This window comes from Triturus cristatus, chromosome 1_2 (genome assembly GCF_964204655.1).
Source record: "Triturus cristatus chromosome 1_2, aTriCri1.1, whole genome shotgun sequence".
Classification (NCBI taxonomy): Eukaryota; Metazoa; Chordata; class Amphibia; order Caudata; family Salamandridae; genus Triturus; species Triturus cristatus.
The window spans coordinates 356,193,359-356,216,874 of NC_140580.1; the positions used below are offsets into that span (position 1 = coordinate 356,193,359).

At 41.4% G+C, this 23,516-nt stretch overlaps 1 protein-coding gene across 1 annotated transcript in view; it reads right to left on the minus strand.

The window, feature by feature from the left end:
- The window catches only part of DNAJC11 (DnaJ heat shock protein family (Hsp40) member C11), a 595,493-nt gene that overhangs the window by 450,319 nt on the left and 121,658 nt on the right, over positions 1-23,516 (minus strand). The window contains exon 2 of the mRNA XM_085604469.1: positions 12,595-12,724. Coding sequence (XP_085460595.1) covers positions 12,595-12,724 — 130 coding nt within the window. The remainder of the gene's footprint in view (positions 1-12,594; positions 12,725-23,516) is intronic.

Here is a 23,516-nt window from a genome sequence, read left to right on the forward strand (position 1 = left end):
GAGGCATTCGTTCACCCCTCTTCATCCATCTCATTTATTTTTGTTGGCAAACACATGCCAGACTGGCTTGGATAGTGACATGTCTACCTTTTATTACTTTACACTTTTAATGTCTATTGCATAGGTTTTCGCAGACCAGAAATAGAGCCTTGCAAATACTTATTTACATACTCAATAACACATTTAAACTTGAACGGCAGCTAGATGAGTAGTTTTGTACTTTGGCCCTTTGGTATGCCAAAGAACTTTATGTTTGTTTGAATTTGATTCTAAATTGCTTGTCTTAGGGCACGAAGCTGGATTACTGCATGATAACTCTTGATTGCAGAGTCTTATATTACGCAAGCAGATTCATTTTCCCTTGCCAGTGTTTAAGGATTTTAGGAAGCATTCAATAGCCCTTTATTTTCAGGTTGAAGGGTTTGGTTTATTTCCTATTTTCCTTTAAGGGATATTTATGCAGGGTAAGTTACACTGATAAAATGAGAAACCTAGGCTTGTGTTTTCTATGGTCTATCTATATAGTGAAGCTCTGCTGCAGTACTCTGATGCCCTTGCTGGAACTATTACTTAACACAGAAGAGTTTTTAATTCTTGCTCAGCAATTATCATGGTAAAGGTCACTAGACTGGATCATCTTCGACCAGTGCCTTTCAATATGAGGCACCAGTAACTGTACAGTCATTTTGCAGCATTTGTTGACTTTACAGCCACGGGATCTGGAACAACACCTCTTATCAATAAGGACTGCCCAAGACTCCTCCAATTTAGGAACGACACTACATTACAATGCAGTACCAACTCAATAACCAGCTACCTTTATCACTCGGCTGCATCCTTATCGTTTCCTTTGACCCTCTACAGCTTTTTCGGCTACGTTTAAGCTATGCAAATACAGGATACATACATCAAGCAATGTAATTGAAAAGGATAAACATGTGAGGAGTAGTGGAATGGATAGAGTGACTCACTATTAAATTCGGATTCAGATTAGTACCTCTGTCAAAATTCTGAAGAAAAAAGCCTATACACTCAATTGCTTAAGGTTAATTTAGAACATGAGTAAATTTGGATCCACTAAGTGCATGCCCTAATAGATAATGGTGACGGTGCCCCAAATGGAAAAGAAAAAAAAACACACAAGCACTTTTCAAAGCAAGCAAGATCAAAAATCAAGGGAACAACAACAGTGGGGGTACTGAATACGCTCTTATAGTCACAATGTACATTTTATGCTCAGGTGACACATATAGAGGATTATGGATTTCCTGAGGATAGCGAAAAGCAGTGGCTTAATGAAGCTATACACAGGCATCTCACAAAAATGCCGGCCTAACACAAACGTTTCTGCTGGCCCACTGTAATAGAAACAGCCTTGCATTCTTTCTTTATTTCTTTAGTTCAAAAGGCTACACCACTGGTGCTGTAATGCGCAGATAAATACATGTGGTACAACAAGCAAATGCTGTAGTAATGGAAATATCAGTAGCCAGAAAAAAAGCAATGTGGGATTACGTCCGCTTATGCATTTGATATTCAGTCAATCTTCTGTAATGCAGCTGGCAAATCACGGCCAGTAAGTCCAGCAAAGCAGTCATGAAGAAACAGACTCCTCCTCTCTAACTGTGCTGCCAGGTACATGCGTGTGCCACCCAAGGCTTTCTACTACTCTAGACTTTTATTTTTTTGTCAGAATCTGTTTATTTGGTTTTAATATGACCATAGACGAGCATCATACACAATACATACAAACAGAGCAAATATAGGGGGAGAGCCAGGAGTTACAGAGAGCTAGTAGGAGTGTCATCTTCACCCCAAGTGCTATGGCTCGAAAAGGTCCCCAGTCCAAGCATATACAACAAGTATTGTTATGTGCAAGTCTTGAACAGCATATCAGTCGACCCCCTATGGGGGGCGTTGCAGGGAATTTTGACAGATATAACAAAACAGTAGAACAACAGAAACAAGGGTGCCGTGGTGCCATAAACAAAATATGGGTATTGGGGGGGGGGGGTTTAGGTGTCTGTTCTCATTGTTGATTTTGGGCGACGCGCACAAGCGGCGGAGAAGCTAGGCCCCTAGATAAAGAACAAGTTGAGGGCTCTACGCCTTGGCGAGCAGGCCGTAAGTGGAAGGCCTTCAGAAAGGTAGCCCACCAGCGGAGGCAAATCTACTCTAAAGTTTTAAGGTCTCTCCTACCAACATCTGCAAGCCTACTGGGCTCTAAAGTTACGAATTAAAGAGCCTTGAACGCTCATACATCTGGCGTGATTGCCTCAGTGGGAAAGCTCCTCCTACCATGTACAGGCCTGGGTTCATAGCCAGGAAAACATGTAACCTTATAGACAGTTACAATCATTTTCGAGTCTACTAAATCTCCATATAATCAAAGTCCGACTTAAAGCACAAGCACAGCTCAATTTCAAGAAAAAAAGCATATTGTTTTCATTTGTTAAAATATTAGTGTATGAGCTCGAGAAGGTTCAGGAGTTCACAGTACCAGCAGTCAACCAGTTACCATTGTGCCAATTGAGGTAGACATCCAATCACAAAGTAGTTTATCACCATGGAATGATTCTCAAAGTGTGTTGTCAAGGACTACTTGGATTGTGATGGGTAAGAAATTGACACAGTATAACTCACTGTTCTTCCCACTAACACCATGCACAAGCTTCGTGTTTACTCACCAAATAACGTCTACAACATCCTTCAGAGCATGAGAGGCATAAAGAAATAAAACATCATGCCCATTTTGTACCCAGATAAAACATTACCAAAAACATTTAGCGGGATCCTTCGTTAAAATGATTTTGAGTATCTTGTTAAACCTATTCAACGCAAGTTTGTTACTGATACTGCTTTTGAGACACTCAAACAGGGCAGCTTCTAGGGCTCCAACCCCTCCCTAATTTCAGCCGAAAAGTAAACATTTCCCATCACAATCTGACATGCATATTAAAATGAAGTTTTTAAAAACATTAAATGTTAATGCCTGGCCTCACTTTCGCTTCTGGACAAGGTCAGTTTTTTTTTTTTTTAAACAGATTTTATTAACCATTTATGCATAACAATATGCAATCAGCAGTGCAAATATACTTATCACCTAGTCACCATTGCTTTTCGTTCCATTCCCCAGACTGTTGTTCCCAGCCAACACTGTAGTGAGCGTCTTCATATTGTGAGGAGTGCCTTGAAGTGATCAACTGCTGTGTCTGCCTCCGCTCATTGCTATTAACTTCCACACAGAAACAAACTGTATTTAACCATATACTATTGCCTACTGCATGCCAGCAGCCAACAATGCATCCACCCTCCCCCACCCGCCTGGCGTGTCGTATGCTGTGATCCCCATTCACCCCTCAGGAATCATTGCATGTGGCTTCATGCATGTGGTATTGTTCCTCTTCTCACTCCTTAATCATGGAGTCTGGGTAACCCCCGACCAATGATCCTCATCCCTGACTCATGAGCAACTCCAGCCGGCTGTTGCAGGTCTCGATTCCCTGCTAGGATTCTTGATGATCCTCGCCTAGGTCTACTGGCTGTTTAAGTATTGCCACCAAAGCTTTCCACGCCCTGGCTGATTCTAGGGATTTCTTTTGGCCACCCCTAATCATACAGCCCCTTCATAGTCTGTCCAACTTATGAACTGTCTCTTCCATCGGTCTGCTTTGGGCCCCCCCCTGCGCCTTCCAGTGGCTGGTAATGTCCCTTTTTGCCAGTAGAAGACCCAGATCTTGGAATTTAATGGTGATTTTATTTTTAGAGGTGAGGGGGGAACCAGTGCAAGAGGCAGTACCCCAGCGCTGCAACTACGTCTTTCTCTGTCACCGCTAATAGTGTTGTGGTCACCTCATTGCAAAAGTCCCTATTTTCGGGCAGTTCCAAAACATGTGGATAAACTCTGCCCCCTTCCCTCCGCAATGAGAGCAGGCCGCTGTTCTTGTGTTAAATTATCTATTGATGCGATCTGGGGTGAGGTATGCTCTATGAAGGCCATAAAAATTGATTAGTTGAAATCTGGCGTTTCTGGTGATCTTACTGGCCCACTCTACCAGTTCACCCCAACATCTTCTCAGCTATAGGCTCGCCCTGGTCTTCCTCCCACCTCTGCTGTAAATCAGTAAGGCCCAGAAGTGTTGCATAACCAAGGCATCTGTATAAGCAAGTGACCGCTTTGTATGTCCCAGCTGCGAATACTACATAATGGCGGCTCTGATAGTTCCCCCCCCCCCCTATTGCTTACGTTGCGCCGCTGTAAAGGCCGTGTGTAGTTGAACCCACCCCCCCCCCCCTGGTAGATCAAATCTTTCCCAAAATTAATTGAAGGGCAGCAAGACTCCTTCCTCATACAACTTTCCGACCGTGGTCACACCCACCTCTATCCTCCCAGGCCTCGCCAGTCCGCCCCATGCGGCAATGCCATACAAACTGACAATGGGATATCCGGGGCAAATGGGTGCTTGGTTTTTGACTTCTGTAGGCCCCTTGCCCAGCATTTGTGAATCACTTTTAGCTCAGTAGTGGCACCGCCCTCTGCAACGGGGAGGCGCAACACCAATCGGGAGAGCAGATCCAGGCTTGGCACCCCAGCCTCTTGCTACGCGGTCCCACGCACTCGGCCCTCTATCTACCTTGTGAGCCACTGCAGCTGCGCTGCTATGTAATAATACTCAAAGTCTGGTACTGCCAACCTCCCGCTGCCTTTGGTCTTATAAGCTGTCAGTGCCACCCTGCATCTCCCCGCTCCCCAAAGGAACGCCGTCATCAGTGATCGGAGGTGCCGAAACATCCTCGCCAGTATCCAGACCGGCAATACTCGAAAGAAGTACAATAGCCTCGGGAGGGTCACCATCTTCAGTAGCGCCACCATGCCTGCCACTGATAAGGGGAGGGTTCCCCAAAAATCAAAGCATGCCTTTACCCTCCTGAGTGCTTTCCCCACGTTGCCTTCTAGTAGGTCTGCCTGGTCATGGTACACATGAACGCCTAGGTACGGGAGACAACTACGTTCCCATGCTACCCCGTCTACAGTCTGCAGCTGCTCCCGTCCCGCCTCGGTAGGGAACAGGCAAGACTTCTTCCAGTTTACCTTAAGGTCTGACACATTCTCCAGGACCCTTAGCAGGTCTCTAGTCCCGCCAAGATCGATAAGTTCAGTCATGCACTGTGAGGCAATACAAATACATGTGCCCACTACGGCACTTAAAGAATGATAGTGTAATGTAGAGCTTACCTTTTGAACGGTCCACAACATACAAAGTAAGTGGAGTAGGGGTCTTCAGCGCCTTCTTGCTGATATCATGTATCCCCTGTGTGTTTCCATGTGTAGTCTGAGGCCGAGCATCACAGTAATCTTCTTTGGCAGATTCTACTGTTTCTCAGTTATCAATTATTCATTTTTTTTTGTGCAATTTTATATAGCACAAACTCGATCCAAAGGTATTGGAACTCTTTACATGTGCACCAGTTACGCTACACAAGGTCACATTCATTTTCTTTAGGCACAAAGAGATTAAGGGCCTAATTGCGATCTTGGTGGATGGGATACTCAGTCACATCACAAACGTGACATATATCCTGTCTGCCAAATTACAAGTTCCATAGGATATAACGGAATTGTAATTTGGCAGACAGGATATCCGTCATGTTCGTGATGGAGTAACCCTCTCTGCCAAGATCGTAATCAGGACCTAAGTGATTTACCAAGAATCACAGGATGTTAAGCTGGCGCAAAGACTCAAACCCAGTTCCAAAGTCAGCAGATCTGGCAATAACGCCACATTTTACCCCTTAAATGCATCCATGGAGTGACCAGGAAAGTAATGCATGCCACTACAGCTCCTTCAGTGCTGGGGAGCCCCCAACCCCTCAGGGGCACTCCACTCAGCCCAATGCAAATGAATATCTGGGAGACATGGGAGACTCAGGGGACCAGTGGTTGAAGTGGGAGGGGGGTGGGGGGTCTGAAGAGCACGATGTGCCCATACTTTTTTTAATGATAAAAAACTGTTCCACTACTTTCTGTGAAAAAACAAATGCCTCAGGACAGTGGATTCCGATTGTTGAAATGCTTCAGCAGAAGTGTAAGGCAGGGTGTCTCTTGTGCTGAGAAACCGAGGGAGGGGCAGACAGCTACACAAGCCTTCTTGCCAGGGTGCCTGTAGCCTGAAAGACATGTGAATGTGCACAACTGGTTAATGTGAAAATGTACAGGGTGCTTGTAAGCTGGTATTGGCTTTAATTGATGGAATACCTTGAAGCTTCCTGATGAGACCCATTTATTCTTTGAGTGTTATTGTAAGGGATCTACCAGCTAAGCTGTGAAGGTGTGCTTTTAAGAGACTGTTATAAAGCAAAATTGCACTACGCATAGTCTGGGAATGACTAAAAACTGTTTTAGAAGCACTTTTTATCTGAAACCTTTTTGAACATTTTGTAGCAACCTAAGGTATACTGTGTGCAATGCACTTTTTAAAAAAAAATATTTTTATTCAGTTCAAGAAAATGAATAACAAAGCAGTACAATTATATAAGTGCATGATCATATCTTCTCTTATAAAATCCGGTAGGTTGCTCTCTTTTCGGTACTCATGACAATGCAGGGCTAAATCACCATTACTGTTCCGGTTTCTTATTCCAAAGTGACTGAGCAAATACTGGGTGTGCAATGCAAGTTTAAAATAAAGGCTTACATGTTCACAGTGCTTTCTCTCACGGACTGGGACAGTGGTGAGTACAGGTGCCCACCACGTATACATAAAGTGGTGGGTAGGGCTGAGTAAGCAAACTTCGCATAACGGTCTTAACTCTGGGGTGCACAGACAGCTAAATCAGTCACATCTACATGGAAATGTGCTGCATAGGGAATATTTTGCCTGGTGAAGTAGGCTGGCGGCGGAGTAGTTTGTTCAATCCTCGGGGAAAGGAAGCTTTATGCATTCATAAGGCAACACTGTTATGTGTAGCCTATAAAAGCTAGAGCCTTCTGCTTAAATCAAGAGTGTTTGTATGTATCCTTACAAAGCACTCAAATGTACTCATAACAGACCTGCCAAACATATGTGCAAGATCTTAAGATCTGATGTTATGTCTTGTGATGTCACTTCCCGTAAAGTCATGGGCTGCTATGTTACTTCCTGTAATGCCACGTGTGATCTCACAAGCCATGATGTCAGTTTCATACTGCCTAACTTGGTTAGTCCACCCACTTCTTTTTTTTAGGGCTTGTACTCTGCTCAAGGTGGATGGGGAAAGGTATACTTGCTCACTATACTCACTTTCCCCTACAATTTTACGTCCCACCAAAGTCGCCATTACACTTGAATGCTTCTTGACAAACCTTTCTCATTGAAAATCTGTTTTATGCAATTGGTACATTTGTGCGGTTTGATATTAAAGTGTAGCACAACCTTACCATAATATTTTCCCATGAAAAAAGACAAGGCTCGCTTTATCTACTGGCTGCACAGGCTTAAGTATTCTTTTCAATAACTTAGTTTTTTTGAATGACTTGTTTTCCACCTCAGGTCAGAAAAGGATAATCTTGTTGACTTGTATTCAACACCAGAGTCCTTTATTTCTAATCCGCATATCTGAAAGGACATTCAGAAAGAAGCAGGCAATGCAAAATTACCATCAGGATCATCTAATATTGGCATAGGAGTATCACCGAAATACCACTTTGCCCATGATTCGAAAGAAACATGCCCTCTCTAGAACCTGCCAAAATTGATCACTCTTTCTTTTTTATGATATACCCTGAAATCATGTAGAAATAAAAAACATCCTTTTAGACATCAAAATAATGTATTCTTCGTTCTGCTAAAAGCCGCTTCAAGAGGGGACCACCAGGGATGTTCTCATTTACATTCAAAGCTAGGAATCTTGAAAAAGATTAATCCAGTAGTAAGCAAAATAATAATAATTACTACTTCACGAACAGTGGTCAGTGTCACACATTTGCTCGACAGAGGATGGAGATCTACTGAAATGTTCCTACTGAGATTATACAAAACTGATGCAAATTAATAATGTGTGTCCTGAATACGTTCAATAACTGTGGGTTTCAAACATCAATGCATACAAAGACCTCTGCAGATTGGTCCTGGAATATTCCACTGTCATCTCAGGTTAACTTCCTACTGTCTTGAAATGCAGCACTAATGCCTCCTCCATGAATGATACTGTGGCTAACTTCATCCGGACACAAGACCAAAGTATGTAGGAATACCACCAGCAACAAATGAGGTACGCAAAGAAAGAAAACATAACACCTAACAAGACAATCTATGAATCAGGTTACAACTTGTAAGATTATAAGTGCTGAAAAATGTATTTGCGGCATTGGCAACAATTAACACGGCAGAAAAAAAAGTAGCAAATCTACCACCGAAAATAAGAAGCTTGGATCTGGACTTAAAACTGGTAAAAGAATCATAGCTAGTTACAGATGCAGGAGTATGCAGCTCAAATAGAGCGCCAACCCGGCCATAAAAGTAAAATTTATTTTGTACCTGCTGTATGTGTACCACATGGAGGTACTTTCAGCAATATGTGTTTATCTAATTAAAATATAGAAATATGTCTTCCACCAGCTGTAATTTTATTTACCACTCCACTTTTTTACCTCACATGGTTTATCACCGAGAGTTAATGATGGCAGAGCTGTAATTTACTTTCCACAGTAAATCTTACATAATTGGACTTTCCAAGCTGATCAATGCGCAAATCGGAGGACATCTGCTTTAATTCCACACCTTGCAACCTCACCTCAGTCTGAACAATGTGTTGACTTGCAGCTCCTTTTAAGTAGCATAATGACACCCATACTTATCTTTCCCTAAATCTTACTGTCGAGCAACAATAAATTAGCACACATTACTCTATACGCCTTGAGTTTATCTACCAGTTTACCTGGATCCAGCGTATTCCCAAGATCAATCTTAAGAACCTTACTATACAAAATATGTATGGTTATGAGGAATCCACTAGAAATATAAGTATGAGCCAGTCCTTCGCTACGCAAGATGGGTCAATCGTCAATGCATGTCGATATTTCTTCCACTTTTTTCTTCCACAATACACTTTGGTGCATTTTACCACTTCATTTGAACATTATCGACATGTGGGACAGAACAAATGCACTCACTTTGAGTGGAGGATTGTTTGGTTGTATTGTCTATGTGCTGCTGGATCCCACACCTGTACGACACACATCTATGCAAGCTATGCTCCTAGATCTTAAATTGTTTGTGAACAGGAAAGAACCATTGCACAGTTATCCACGAAATCTGCTTATTTTTCTAATTTCCAATAATATTATACTTAGCCGTGATCTCTATGCTGTCTGTGGTAGCTCTTCTGTAAACATTCTGACATTATCATCCTGATGTTCGATCTCGGTTAGATATCTAACCATAGGATACCAGTCTGCCCCTCAAGCAGTATTATTTTCCTGTCACACAAAATCCCATTTGGTACCTTTCACTCACTTAACATCTACTGAAACAAAAGCGTCACAGTAAGTCACTAAATGGCTCTGAGAGTCAGACAGTTGAGCTGAAGAAATACATGCAAATAGCATGTTATGTTGCATAGACTTTTACTACATCCCCACGGGTTGCCAGGATCATACCTTCTGCAGGCATGCTGCAGTACATTCCTTTGTTGTAAAACATGCAAGAACGCACTGGGCATGCACCTGCTGCTCCAGCAGATGTTTCCAGGCACTGCTAGGACAGCATGCATACAGAAATAGTAGTGAAGGATATTGAGTCATGATGCCACCTTTAACTCCTCATCCTGCCAAGATGCTCATTGTCATGCTACACAGTATGCGCACACACATGGGAAACAGAACTTCTGTCTTTAAAGGAGATCCCGCTGATACCTAATGGAGATTCTTACTGCGGCATCTACATCTACTTAAAAACATCTTGGTGGTTACCAAACAAGTAAGGCAGTAATTTCAGGTTTTATTATTTAACTACCAAAGAGGTCAAATCCATATGAATGTATAAAACATGCCTGATAAAAATCCACGAAATATGACCATGTTAAGCAAAACAGGAGAATAATGCAATGCCAACCGCTGATATGACAAGTAGCAGTTCAGCACAGCCATATACAACGTAACTCTAAAGGCAGACCTTGCACCTTGGTCTCTTACAGGAGCATGCTGATGGAATTAAGGGTGTTGCTTAAAGACTTAAGCTAAAAATCTGTACTTAGCATATAACACAACAAACAACATTACACCTACAACAAGCCAGGACTAGTGGCTTTGTCAATGGTTGTAAATTGCATAAGATAAATAAGCAACAACTATTACTTCGTTATATAAAATATTGAAAATGCTTCCGTTCTTGTGGGCGAGGTCGTAGCGTAAGGCTAGAGCTGAGAAAGCAGGTTCAAAGCTCACGACGGCTCAACATCCTGTGATTCAAAACAGGAATAAGTCCTTGTGTAAAGTAACTTGGCTGGGGTATATAAAACTGAAAAATCAGTCTCTTTGAGGTTACATCAAAAGCAGTGACAGATGGTACTATTGCAGAGTTTACCTTTTTTTCCCCCCACCCGAAGGTAAAAATGGAGAGCCCGATAGGGACCCATCTCGGCACCTGCTTTCAAGAACTGCTGGTGCTTAGTACCGACAGGACCCGGCACACTTTAAGCCCTGGAAACTGTGGTCTCAAAGTGAGTTTTTGTAAGCTTGACAAAGATTGTATTACCATCCTATTCCGGGTGAATCCAACTTACTGGGAGGAATATGGGTTTTCGCTCACATAAATCTATTTTAATTTCTTGACTGATCTAAAAAAGATATCCAGGAGTGTTGCAAGTCTCAACAGCTGCCAAATAATGTTTCTGTGTTCCTATATTATCCACAAAATAAGTAAAAGTGACAGAACTCCACCAAAACGTCAACTACGAGACTAATGATCCCCAATTAGAGTCCAGAAAACTTGAACGACACTTTCCAGGAGAGATCTAGAATCATTTAATTTCAGCCTTATATCTTTAAATTGGATGTAGCAATGTTGTAAGAATTAAAAACGTCAATTCTTTAACAGGGAAAATGCAGCACTAGAAAGGATGCTAGTAAAACATGCCTCTTATTTGGAGACAGAAAATGAGAATGCACCTTTTAGGGTTGATTTGAGCTCTAGCTATATCAAAACTCTGCAGAACCAGTATGACCAAATAGTCATCTTTCACCTAAAGCATGCTAAACTTTGTCTTCCTCTGGCTAAAGGATGTGAACAACAACAGTTTGTGTGGGCGCCCAGATGAAATATGAAGTCCTTTCTTAGGATGAACTGAATTCCGTTTATGAGTTGTGATTTGTGTGTGTGAACCAAAGGAAAACAGTATTTCACTAGCTTTGCTCTCACCTTTCGCTGGTCCTAAATAACACATATGCCCAAGAAACCATCAGTCTCAAATACTTACAAAACCACAGGCAGGCTTCTTGGATAAATGAAAGTCTGAAATGAGTTCACTGTGGGATAATCTTTTACTGGTTGAAATAAATCACACGCACACTAATATCCAGATGCTCTGGAAGAATGTGGGGTTTATGGAAGATGTCTGCATAATAAGAGAGAAACTTGATTTACGTAGGTCTTCCAGAACTATTTGGAGACTACAGATGGATTGCTGTGGCGTTGGAGCACTTTCCAGTTAAAGCCCCAATTTGTGTGAACCAGACAGGCTAATACCACTGTCAGTCAACCGCTGGAGAACCCCAATTTAGGATTCAAACGAAAAAGGGTATGGCTTTCTAAAGGATCTCTTAAGTGGGACATTACGCAAAGGAACCTGCTGGCACTCCAGGGACACCAAGACTTAAAAAGCTTTGCACCACTTACATTAAGAGGAACTTAAATCAATAAAAAAAATTCTTACATGGTCAATATTATTATTGGTGCCTCTTGTCACTTTTGCGAACAACTCTTTAACACTGACTGGCAGACGAGGTCTATGTACACATTTCTTGTGTGTTTTGTTCAAGGTGGCAGAAAGTAAGTGTATATATGATTGAAAAGGGTACTTTAAAATACATCAAACTTGATCTGAAATTTTACAATTATCTCAACCCAGAGTAGGGGTTTTAGCAGTATAAGTTCAGCAGGTAACATATTTGTTAGCCTGCAGCAATCACATCTCAGTATAGTCCCGTGATCCAAAGGACACATCCATACCATCTCCAAGTCTGTTATTCAATTGAGGACTAATGGAAAATCTAAGGTAGAACGCCTTTTCTATCTGATTAAATGGTAATATCTAAATACTACTTCTGGCATTTGAAGTATCAGCTTCGATTTCCATGCACACAACCTCACACAACATTCCAGCCATATCCAGTCGCAAATGTGACCTTATGCATTTCTAATGTAATCACCCTCCCATTGTTTGGCATTTGCTGATATTCCGAAACCACGTATTGATTGTTCTCAGGCTGGGGTGAGTTAAAGGTGCAGAACCAGCCATCATCTTTAATCTCCCTGGCCACTCTCCACAGCCCAAACACTAAACAAATCTAATACCTGCTCCAGATGAAGCTTATGCTGTTCTAGCATCCTCACTGACCTTCATACGCCTGATGAACAAGGTTGAAGAGCTGCTCGGCTTGCTTTTTCAGCTCAGGGTCTCTGTGCTTGTCAGGATGGTATAACATGCAGAGCCTGCGGTAGGATGCCCGGAGTTCTTCCTGAGAGGCCTATGGGAAAGAAACACAAAACATATTCAATTAGAGCAGAATCAATGATGTTTCTACGTTGTCGTCATCGAAAATCAGCACAGAAATTGGAAGCTGCCACTCACTTTTCAGCATGTTCAGCTTTTCTGCAGACCGCGTTTAATCATGCTGTGGTTCATCGCAATTTAAAACGAGAAAAACAAATCTAAAAGAGTTTTGCTTGCCTCCTAGTTTTCCACTCATTTGAATTTTAGTAATTGCATGACAAGCGGTCTAACTATAGCTGCTAAAATCAGGCAGTAGGATATTAAAGCAAGTGGTCTCCACCAGGCACCGACCTGTCATGGGCTAGATTGCACAAGGCGTGCCCTTTTGTTTTTCTCGTGGGACAAAGTCTGCCTTGGTCTTTGAGGCCAACGAAATTCCTTGACTACAGTAAAATGCTGTATTCAGCCTTTGCTGTGCAGGACCTGCTCACTGCCAGTTATGCTAGTGACAACTGTGCACGAGGTGGCACCAACAGCCCTTGTAGGTATTCCACGAGTTGTCTGTGTGACCCATCTCTTTCGGGTGGCAGCACAGGTTAAGACTCCAGTCCCACTTTTCTTTTTCGATGTGTGTAATGCCACCAGGTGTTAAAACCTAGAGACAGTCTCAAATATCATATGCTTTAACAACCAGATCAATGTCACTTACAATGCAATCCTGGCACAATCTTAAAGACTCATTGGCATCCTATTTGGCTAACATTTCAACTTCGATAGAGATAAAGTGGTTGAAGATCGTCTCAGATAAAAGGGAAGCAAACCATTAAACGGACAATGGAACATGATCTTCATTAAATAACATTGTGTCCATGTCACACAACCACGGTGTTCAATTTCTGGGGTTTTGACTCCAGTCTTAAGGCACCTGTAGTAGTTAAGAAGGTTTTCTTTTTGTATTTTAAACTTTTATATTGCGCGGCATTGGTCCGAAGGCATTAGAGAGTTTTAGATGAGAACCAGATGTTACTGTTTTTGTTTTTTAGGCATAGGAAGGTTTAGTGTTTTAACCAGAATCATAAGAAATTGCACCAAGGTGGGGATTGGAACTTGGTTCCCCAGTCCTAAAGTCAGCAGCCCCAGCAGCTAGGCCCTTTTGCCACCAAAGTAAATCAAGTGAAAACCACAATGGTTCAGGGAAGACAATTATTTCATAAACAAATATAAACAAGAAAGAAAAAAAAAAGAAATAAGGTACCCACAAAAGAAAATGGTCAAAGCAGAAAAGTGTACTATTGTAAAATTTGCACAAAGGTAACACCACAATACAATGTACAAACAATTTGTGCTCACAGTGTTACACTAGACAAACATATACTCACAATATACAGTGTAAAAGAAAAAACACGGTCACAATGGCAAAGGGTCATCTATTCAAACACAGTTAACTGTGTCATGTTCTTGTTTTCAATACGGACAAACCCCATTTGAATTGCCGACCTTTTGCCATCGAGATAGTTTTTGTCGTTTACACTATATATAATAGGGCCTCTACTGGGTGTAATCACCAAAGTAAATCAGCCACTGCAATGGGAAAACCTTAAATATTGGTCTTCGAACCTTCGCCTCAGTATATCTATGGAACGCATACGTTTGCGACACGCAGCCAGTTGAGGAGGGTGGAAGGGGTTCTCGTTTCTCTACTCCATGGCAACCAAGCGCAAGAGAAAGTTGCATCATGTTGTAGAGAATCCAGTGGGATCTCAGAGAGAATGCTGGACTTCGAACCAGAGGACATTGTCCAACCGCACTCAGATGAATGGTTCCCTAGCCCAGAAGTAGCGCACTATGTGAAAAACACTTGCGCAAAGGCTTTGAACAGAAGGTTTGCGCAAAACATTAAACAGAGTGACCAGACCCTCTCTAATGTGGAAAGTGGGTGATACTAGAACAACAAAATGGATGGTAGAGGCACTCCGTAAGATATAGTTCGTATTAGAAACAATATTTTACTCGTTTAACTGTCCTTTTAAATAGCGTGCTGTGGAGTAGATTCCAACAGTCATGGAATCCAAACAATTCAAACCTCCAATACTAGGACCAGTGGGGCCCTGGTCTCCACGCACAGTTGCGTTCAGGTAAATACCTTGACAAAATTCTCAAAAACTGTATTCTACTTATGCAGACTCGATCCGAAATTGTAGTGAATGAAAAAATATGTCGAATCAATATATCAATGATTGTAGCAATTTATTCCTTGCGAAAATATTAGTTAATTGGATCATCATTCATTTCTTCATACAAATCCAAATTCCAATCTTTTTTTTTGAAAGATTGGAATTTGGATTTGTATGAAGAAATGAATGATGATCCAATTAACTAATATTTTCGCAAGGAATAAATTGCTACAATCATTGATATATTGATTCGACATATTTTTTCATTCACTAAAATTTCGGATCGAGTCTGCATAAGTAGAATACAGTTTTTGAGAATTTTGTCAAGGTATTTACCTGAACGCAACTGTGCGTGGAGACCAGGGCCCCACTGGTCCTAGTATTGGAAAGTGGGTGATACACCAGCACTCGACCCCAACATGACAGTCTTCATGAGGAAATACTCCAGAGACCGAAAAAAGGTCTGATGCCAGGACAAATTGCTCAACCTCTTAGTCCGCTTACCAAGATACTCCAAACGGCAGTCCAGGCAAAGGAGACAAATGTTTCTATTGATCCAGATATCCCCTTGGGGTGGACCTAACGAGCAGTATGCCTACTAGGAAAAGCAAACTGTGTGTGAAGTGTGTTGGTCCAAAAACATGCCAGGTAGTTTAATCCAATACTTTAAGTATTAAGTATCCGATGTATGAGTGCATCCACAAGCATGCGCCCAGTTCTGCTGTTCTAAGGTAACTGTCCAACGGACAACCGTCCTTCAAGGATGGAACACAGAACATCAGGGCCCGCTTGGAAGAAGCACTTCTAGTTAACATGTCACAGAAAGATCATTAACTGCTTACTATAGATAGAGGAACATGACCTCACAGTGCTGATATCACCCCCCTTAATAAAAACAAAATGACAAAACAAAAAACACAATAAATAAATAAAGAACTACCTTACATGTTAAAGTATTGCATAGGTATATACATTACGTGTCAAAATCTTTCAGGTAACCTGTTTATTTTGACAATCTACCATTTCTGGTAGTGTAATCACTTGCAGAAGTACACTCACTGCTGACACAACCATCCCTAGTGTCTAGTACAGGAGCAGGACTGAACATTAGAACCCTACAACAAATTACTTCTGATGAAGCCTTCTCTTGATATGTCACAATGGTTGTTATCCACAGTACCTGACTGAGCGTGAGCAGCAGAACATTTACCACCCAAAACGATTTGTACAGGGGGTAGCAACAAATTACCATGAGGTTGCAATTCAGTCCTCACAACCTAGCTTTGAAAATCATTCATTGTTACAAAATTCCTTTTTTCACAAAATGCCAGTCTTCCAATCTTACTGAAGTGCGTGCAACTTTAGAAACTTTGAAAGGCCCAAGTAATTGAAACTCCAGCTTAGATTTTTTTGATCTCATGACCTTTAACATAACCCAAGCACCCACACCGATTTCTTTGCAAAAACACATTTATTGGAATCATGGTACATCTTCATCCTTTCCTGAGCTGCTTTCACATTAGACCTAAACCTATCCAGATCCACATGTTCGTTGACAGACTGATCAGATTTGTCCCTCAACCTAGTAGGACACAAATCGGTGCGAGGTAGCCTAACATGCAAAATGGAGAAACTTCAGTTGTAGCATGAGGGGTATTATGATATGCCCATACTTACTTTGAACAAAATCTTTTACAGTCTCACCACAAGAAAGTGCGGTCTGGATACCATCTTTGAGCAGGTGGTTGGTCCTCTCAACAGCTTGTGGTGTGTACAACGCAATATTATGAAGTTTGATACCTCTCTTTAAAAAAAATAATTCCATCCTGTCTGAAATCAACTGGACACAGTTATTAGTATCTAGTTCCTCAGGATAACGTTACAGGCTAAAAACCTTTTCCAAAGATTGAACAACAACACTAGTGGTGGTTTCCGCTACAAAACTATTATTAATCCACTTGGAAAAGTTGTCTATGAGCACTATTAAGTACTTAGACCCATTCGGCAAAACCGACAAAAGTGCAGCATAATGTTGTGCTACTTTAGACTAAGAGGTCTGAAGCAAAGGAGTGGGGTATCCCTCAATTTCCAATGCTTGTTGGACATGATACACTCTTGACAAGCATCCTCAAAGTTTTCTACATCTCTCTCCATGTATGGCCACCAAAAACAAGATTAAGGACTTCTTCGTGGCACTAGATTCTAAATGTCCTCTTTGTGCTAGATCCATAAATTTCACCCTCAAAGTTATAGGCGCTACAAAATTTCCCAGCATGTAGCAATATACCTGTCTTCACAGAAAGCTGATCAGAGAGCTGCTTAAAACAATACAAGTCACCCTTTGAATGCTTAACACATGGCCATCCTTGTTGCACAAACTGCTTAACTTTCCTTAACATGTTATCCTCCTGACATTCATTAATCCATTCCAGCTCTGAAATGACATCCTGACAGCTATCTACCACATTAAGGCTAGCCACAAAGCATGAATTCCCTAGTAACTCATCGCTAAGAGATCTACTTTTTTCCTGAATAGGAAATCTAGAAACAGTCTGCTCTAGCACTGGTGCTATGAGGAATATATCTAGCAAGAAAATGTATACTCCTGTAATTTAGACAAGATTCTGCTACGCTGTGATGATGCAGAGGATGGGCCTTAATCTCCTAATTGATAAATAAGGGTTTTGTGATCAGTGTATAGTACAAATTGAGTTAAGAGCATCCTTTTCAGTGTTTCATTAAGGGTTGCATATTCGCAGACAAATCTGGTATAATAATCACTTACGCTAAAACGTATTTTAACTCCTCTTTACTGCTAGGAGGAGAAACATCCCATAGTGCTTTAAGCAAGTCCTCCTTGCTTTAACACCATCAGCAGATATGCAGTGTCCCAGGCACTCAACACTGCTGGTGATAAATTTGCATTTGTCTTTTGACACTGTCATACAATGTTTGCATATGTGTAGCACTTTGTTCAAAATAAGATTATGTTCACAGATGTTTTTTGCAAATATAAGAATATCGTCTTGGAAGGCCAACACACCAGGTACAAGAGAGTAAAAATACGTTTTCGATAAACGCTTGTCGCACTAGCCAGGCCAAATGGCAAACGTAAGCGTTTGTAGGCCCCAAACGGTGTAATAAATTAAGTGAGTGTTTGCAACTATGCAAGGCAGCTTTGAGATCGATGTTACTAAAATCTTTAGCCCCCTCTAAGGTACATAGCAGTTCATTTATTTTTGGTATAGTATAGCACTCAACTACGATATTCTTATTAAGACAACGTAGATCAGCACACAGCTGAATCTGGCCATTTTTTTAGCGATAACAACCGCACTGATCCACTCAGCAGCTTTGACCAGTTCAATGATCTTCTCCTTAGACGGCTGATCAAGATGTTTTCTTAAATCTTCTCTAACGGATAAGGGATCAACTATCACTTTGACCTTCACCGGTACAGTATCAGGTTTCAAAATAATCTCATGCTCAAACCCCTTAACAGTCCTTATGTCATCCGAAAAAACTGGAGGTTATTTGGAAATAATCTGTTTAATATAATCATTGGTCTCAAGTGACATTACTGGAATGTTGGTGCCCGAGCTGAAAACAATACCCACTCTCCCTTGATCAATCCAGCCCATGAACTTCCTTTCATTCACAGCCACATAAATCTTAGTAAATATCTCCCTGCCTGAAAAATGCAATCTCTCTTCAAAAAAACCCATTGTTTCCATCTCACACTCACCATTAGCAATGACTCTTATGTAAGCTTTTTTAGGCAAGGTATTTCACCAATGCAACTTGAAAGAACATTCAGATAATATCGTAAAAGACGAACCAGAGTCCACCATGACTCTGATATTGACATTACTAATTTTAACACTACACTATAGTCCATTCTACCTAGTCAATAAGACAACTCTATCAGCACAAGAAGTATAATTGGTTAGCTGTTCATTTAATTCTTGCTGATCGGTATCCACAGTTAAAAATGTCAAAGTATTAAACTCTTTCTCAACTTGGTTATAGTATTGTTCTACTTCAGGAACACAACTCACTTTAACGTTTGCACTATTTTTGGAAACTTTCATGAGATGACCTACTTTATAGCATTTAGTACACTTTTTCCCTCGAGCTGGGCAACTAGGATTGTTTGCCAAATGACTAAGAGAGACACGTCTTTAACACACAGCAGATTTTCAAACTTTAGGTTTGTGGTTATCCTATAATTTTCTAACTGCGTTCACGCTCATACTTTCCGCAACACCAGAAGCACCTGACAACACTTTTACTGATTCTAGACAGTGCCCTGGGCATTAGCAATCTACACAGTTTGATCAAGAGTAGGATTAGTAGCACACACAAGATGTTCCTGAACTTTCTTAAAACAGTTCAGAACAATTTGGTCTCTAAGATATTGATCTTTGGTATTCTCAAATTTGCAACTGCTAGCCAAGATCCTAAGAGCAGCCACACAGTAATCAATACTTTCCCCGGCTGCTTGCTTTCGTGAGTAAAAATTAAATCTCTCCAAACCAATGCTAGGTTCATCTGAGAAATTTAGATCCAATCTTCTTTCAACTTCCACAAACAGATTCCACCCTTCAGCATCTCCTGAATCCTCTTCTGAGGATTGAATTTCAGGCAAAGTATTGAATATTTCCTGTTCCTCAGTCCCAAGACAGTTGTACAATATTGCAGACTTCCTGGCAGCACTGTAATTTTTCCCATCAATAGCAACCAAATAGTTTCTAAATACGCGTGCCCAATGTCTCCACTCCAATTTAGGCTTTCCTGGATCAGCCAAAAAATAAGGAGGTTGTTGCACATTCCCACTTACAGACAATGTGCAACACAAGAAAAAAGCAGTAAAAAATAAAAATTAAAAAAACTCAACAGAAGAAAAAGAAATAAGAAAAGGAAAGAAAAATAATTACCATCACAGAGTAGTGCCAAACGTAGGGCGGCAGCTCCTGAAAGCGAGGTACACCAGTAATTTAGAAGACAAATATGGGAAAGCACATCATCTCAACTGTTAGATGAAATCATTGCACACGAATGAGCACAAACGCCAAATCACCAACGTTGTTGCCTGGAAACGGGGCAGGCTAGGTCACATGTAGCCATACACACAAGCCCGCTCTGAAGCTTCTTTGTTGCCTGGAAACAGGCCAAGTTCGATAACATGGCACGCGCATAAACATCAGCAGTGCACAAGCCTCTGAAATGCTCAAAAATGCCTTGTGAGGGTAAACACGGCGTCTCTGGGGTGACGTCAGATCAGTCCCCCAATCAAACTTCAAAATGTGCCGAACCCAATCAGGAATGCACATACGTATCTGGAAGCTGCCGATGTGAAGAAAGGCACGCAGCAAGGAACAGCCGGCCAGGGAGACAGACACCGCAGGGGGATAAGCTATAGACAGACTTCAAAGAGTATACTCCTTACGTAAATCCTTTCCCAGTTGTCGCCAAAATGTTGAAGTGTGTTGGTCTAATAAACACACCAGGTAGTTTAATCCAATACTTTAAGTATTAAGTATCCAATGAAGGAGCCCATCCACAAGCATCCTCTCAGTTCTACTCTTCCAAAGTAACTGCCTAATAGACAACCGTGTTCCAAGGTTGGAACATAGAACATGAGAGCCCACTTAGAAGATGCACTTCCAGTTCACGTGTCACAACGAGAACATTGATGTGGAATACAGATTGAGGAACATGACCTCACAGTGAGGATATCGCAATGTGCCATTTCCTCTGAAAGGCGCAGATCCCTGCTGATGACTATCAACAATGAATAGCAGACCTAGCTCCATCTAATGCGGGTCCTCTAACTAACAGCCTCATTTTTGGAGACAAGATTGTTTGGATTTCAGCACGTACACTGCAGCAAGCTCTACATTGGATAAAGCCCAGACATCCCTCAAGAAGGTTTTCAGAAGGGGCCTTTTTGCCAGGGCCGAACGTTTGAGGCCGAGCGTCAGGCAGTGGGTTCTACATGACCTCCGCCCGAGGTTTCAACCACAGAGGGAGAGGAGCCTAGGTAATACCGGAAATTGTACCATCTACTCCTAAAGAGCTCAAGGGGGCTGTGACCGGGTTCCAGAGGATTAAACACTGAAGCAGAAACACTGTAACAGACACTAACTATGCAGGTAAAGGTATCCCAGTTTCAGATGTAAATCTAGGAGCAGGGTCAGACATTGCATTTACCTACACAAGTTAATTTCCCCGACCCCACCCTGCTCTCTCAATTTTTCCCTTAGATAGAATGTCACTTCATAGGCACCAAAATTTAGGAACTCTTGTGCAAAGAGGCTATTGTCCACTCCCTACCTCACCCCAGGCCCAGGGGTTTCATCAGCACCATCTCTCTAGTGCAGAACAAAGGAGGGGGCTTCCGATTGCTTCTCAATCGCAGACAGTCAAACTCATGGGTGGTTTATCACCACTTCAAAATGGAGGCCTCCATCTTCTGAGAGATCTGTTCTAGGAACGATTGCTCTACAAATGCCTTTCCATCCAGTTTCCTCGGCGACTCTGGCCATATGGGTCAGACGGATTCTTTCCAAAGCAGGAATTGATGTGTCTGTTTTTGGAGCACGCACAGTTAGAAGCATCTCAAGCATATTCTGTGGGCTCACAACTGGAAGATATTATGGCAAAAGCGGACTGGTCATCGGATTCAACATTTAGGATATTTTATCACAAACCAATTGTACTCAATGTGGTGGCACAACTTTAAACAAGCAAAATCCGAGGCCTCTCGTCCTAACATAGAATGAAAAGTCTTCAAGCTGATCCTTCAAAATTTTTCAATTCCATCAAGCACACAAATGGAAGGATTAGCCCACCCTCATTTATGCTATAAAATATATACAAATGATAGAACAGTTGTTAATCTGGTGATGAAATTGCTGGTCCACCCATTGTTATATGCATGTGTTTTTGAAGGTATTACGACAATGTTCCTTTTGGACAGGTGCAAATAGCAAGTCATAGTAGACATCCTGCTAAGAGTTCCATTCATGGGTAAACATACAGAAATCGATTAATTTCCACAAACAAGTTACTTTGAGTTGACAAAGCTATGTTAGATGCAGAACTATGATGTTTCTGTTGGGCTAAGTTTGAATGACCCAAACAAAGGGGAAAGACAATGGTAACAGGAGGCCTTATAGGGTCAGGATAGTCCTAAATAGGGTTGGGGGCCATTAAAAGGGTAGTGACTCATGGGATATGTAGTCAATACGTTTTTGTAAAGTGATTTGATTGCTGTATTTAAAGCTGTAAAGAAAGCAGCATAATCCTGCCTCCGCGTCCTAACAAGAATAAAAGATTCTTGACGTGTCAGTTAGAAGATTTTCACACCGGTGCGGCTTATTCGTTTTATGCATTCTATTATCCACCCTTGATTGTGTACATGAATATAAATTGATACCTGTGATGGGATTTTATTTTTTCAGATGTGTAGATTTTGTTCACAGATGGGACACTTGCTTTTCTCTTTAAAAATCTGCTAATGAAGATCTACCATTTGGTTCTCTGGAAACATGTGGGAAGTTGATATTATACCAAAGTACTGTAAAGGGTGGTGGAAAACAAGGGGAGAGGTCGATGCTAGCTGGTCTTTCATCTCGCTTTCACATACGGCCAAAGCACAATTTGGGATAAACCGGTCATCACGGTAATTTTCATTTAGAAACTATATTAATACAGTTGCTCTGTGCGTCATGGGGCAGACAGAGTAGTCAACTCAAAGCATACAATTTGCATTTTCTAGTGGACTGGAATGGTAAACTGCTGCTGCTGAAGTGCTAAGGGCAAACATATCCACAGTGGAAGCCACAATAGAATGAGTTCCTTTTGAAGTTAAGAGGGACAAGGCGATCAGAGGAAAGCTATTTAGGCTTTATTTGCACCGACCTGGCAATAGTAAAGTGATAAAATCTGACAGGAGTTCTTCACATAATCTATAAACCTGATGTTGTATTTGATGAAGATTACAAAACAGAGCATTTTCCTTCCCAGATAGCCACCAAAATCTCACAAGTTTGGTCAAAAATAGTATGAGGAAATACATACTCCTTATCTGCAGGCTTTCTAAATGTTGGCCCACTGTCTTTGCTAAAATTTTAGAGAAATAGTTTTACATATTTTTGATTCAATTTCAAGACTGTCCTCATCAATGGAATTAGAAGATACCGTACTCTCCCATGAAAGAAGAACAGAAGCCAGAACCTTCTTTTTTAGTGAGAATGTTCACCAGAGTAAAGGTATTACCAGACCATTCATTTAAGACGACCACAAGCTCCAGAACTGACTAAGTGGAGAATGGCTGGCCTAACTGGAGACACAATGTAAAAGATATGGATCAGAGTTCTGGGTAACAAGACCTTGATGGTAGATTTTGAAGGCGCTTGACATAGCCATCTAACCTTAATTGAGTTTCTGGTTGAAAAGCATGATGCAAATCATGGACAACTGATTCTTATGGGGATGGCACTGGGTTTTAAATCACAATAAGACAAGAAGACCTCTTGTTTATTATGTTCTCCTGAGTGTATTGATAGGAGTGCAAGACAACGATGTATGCAGCAAGTAGTAGCTAGGAGTCTACAAGGGACCCTAGATTGGGAGAGCAGGGGCCTT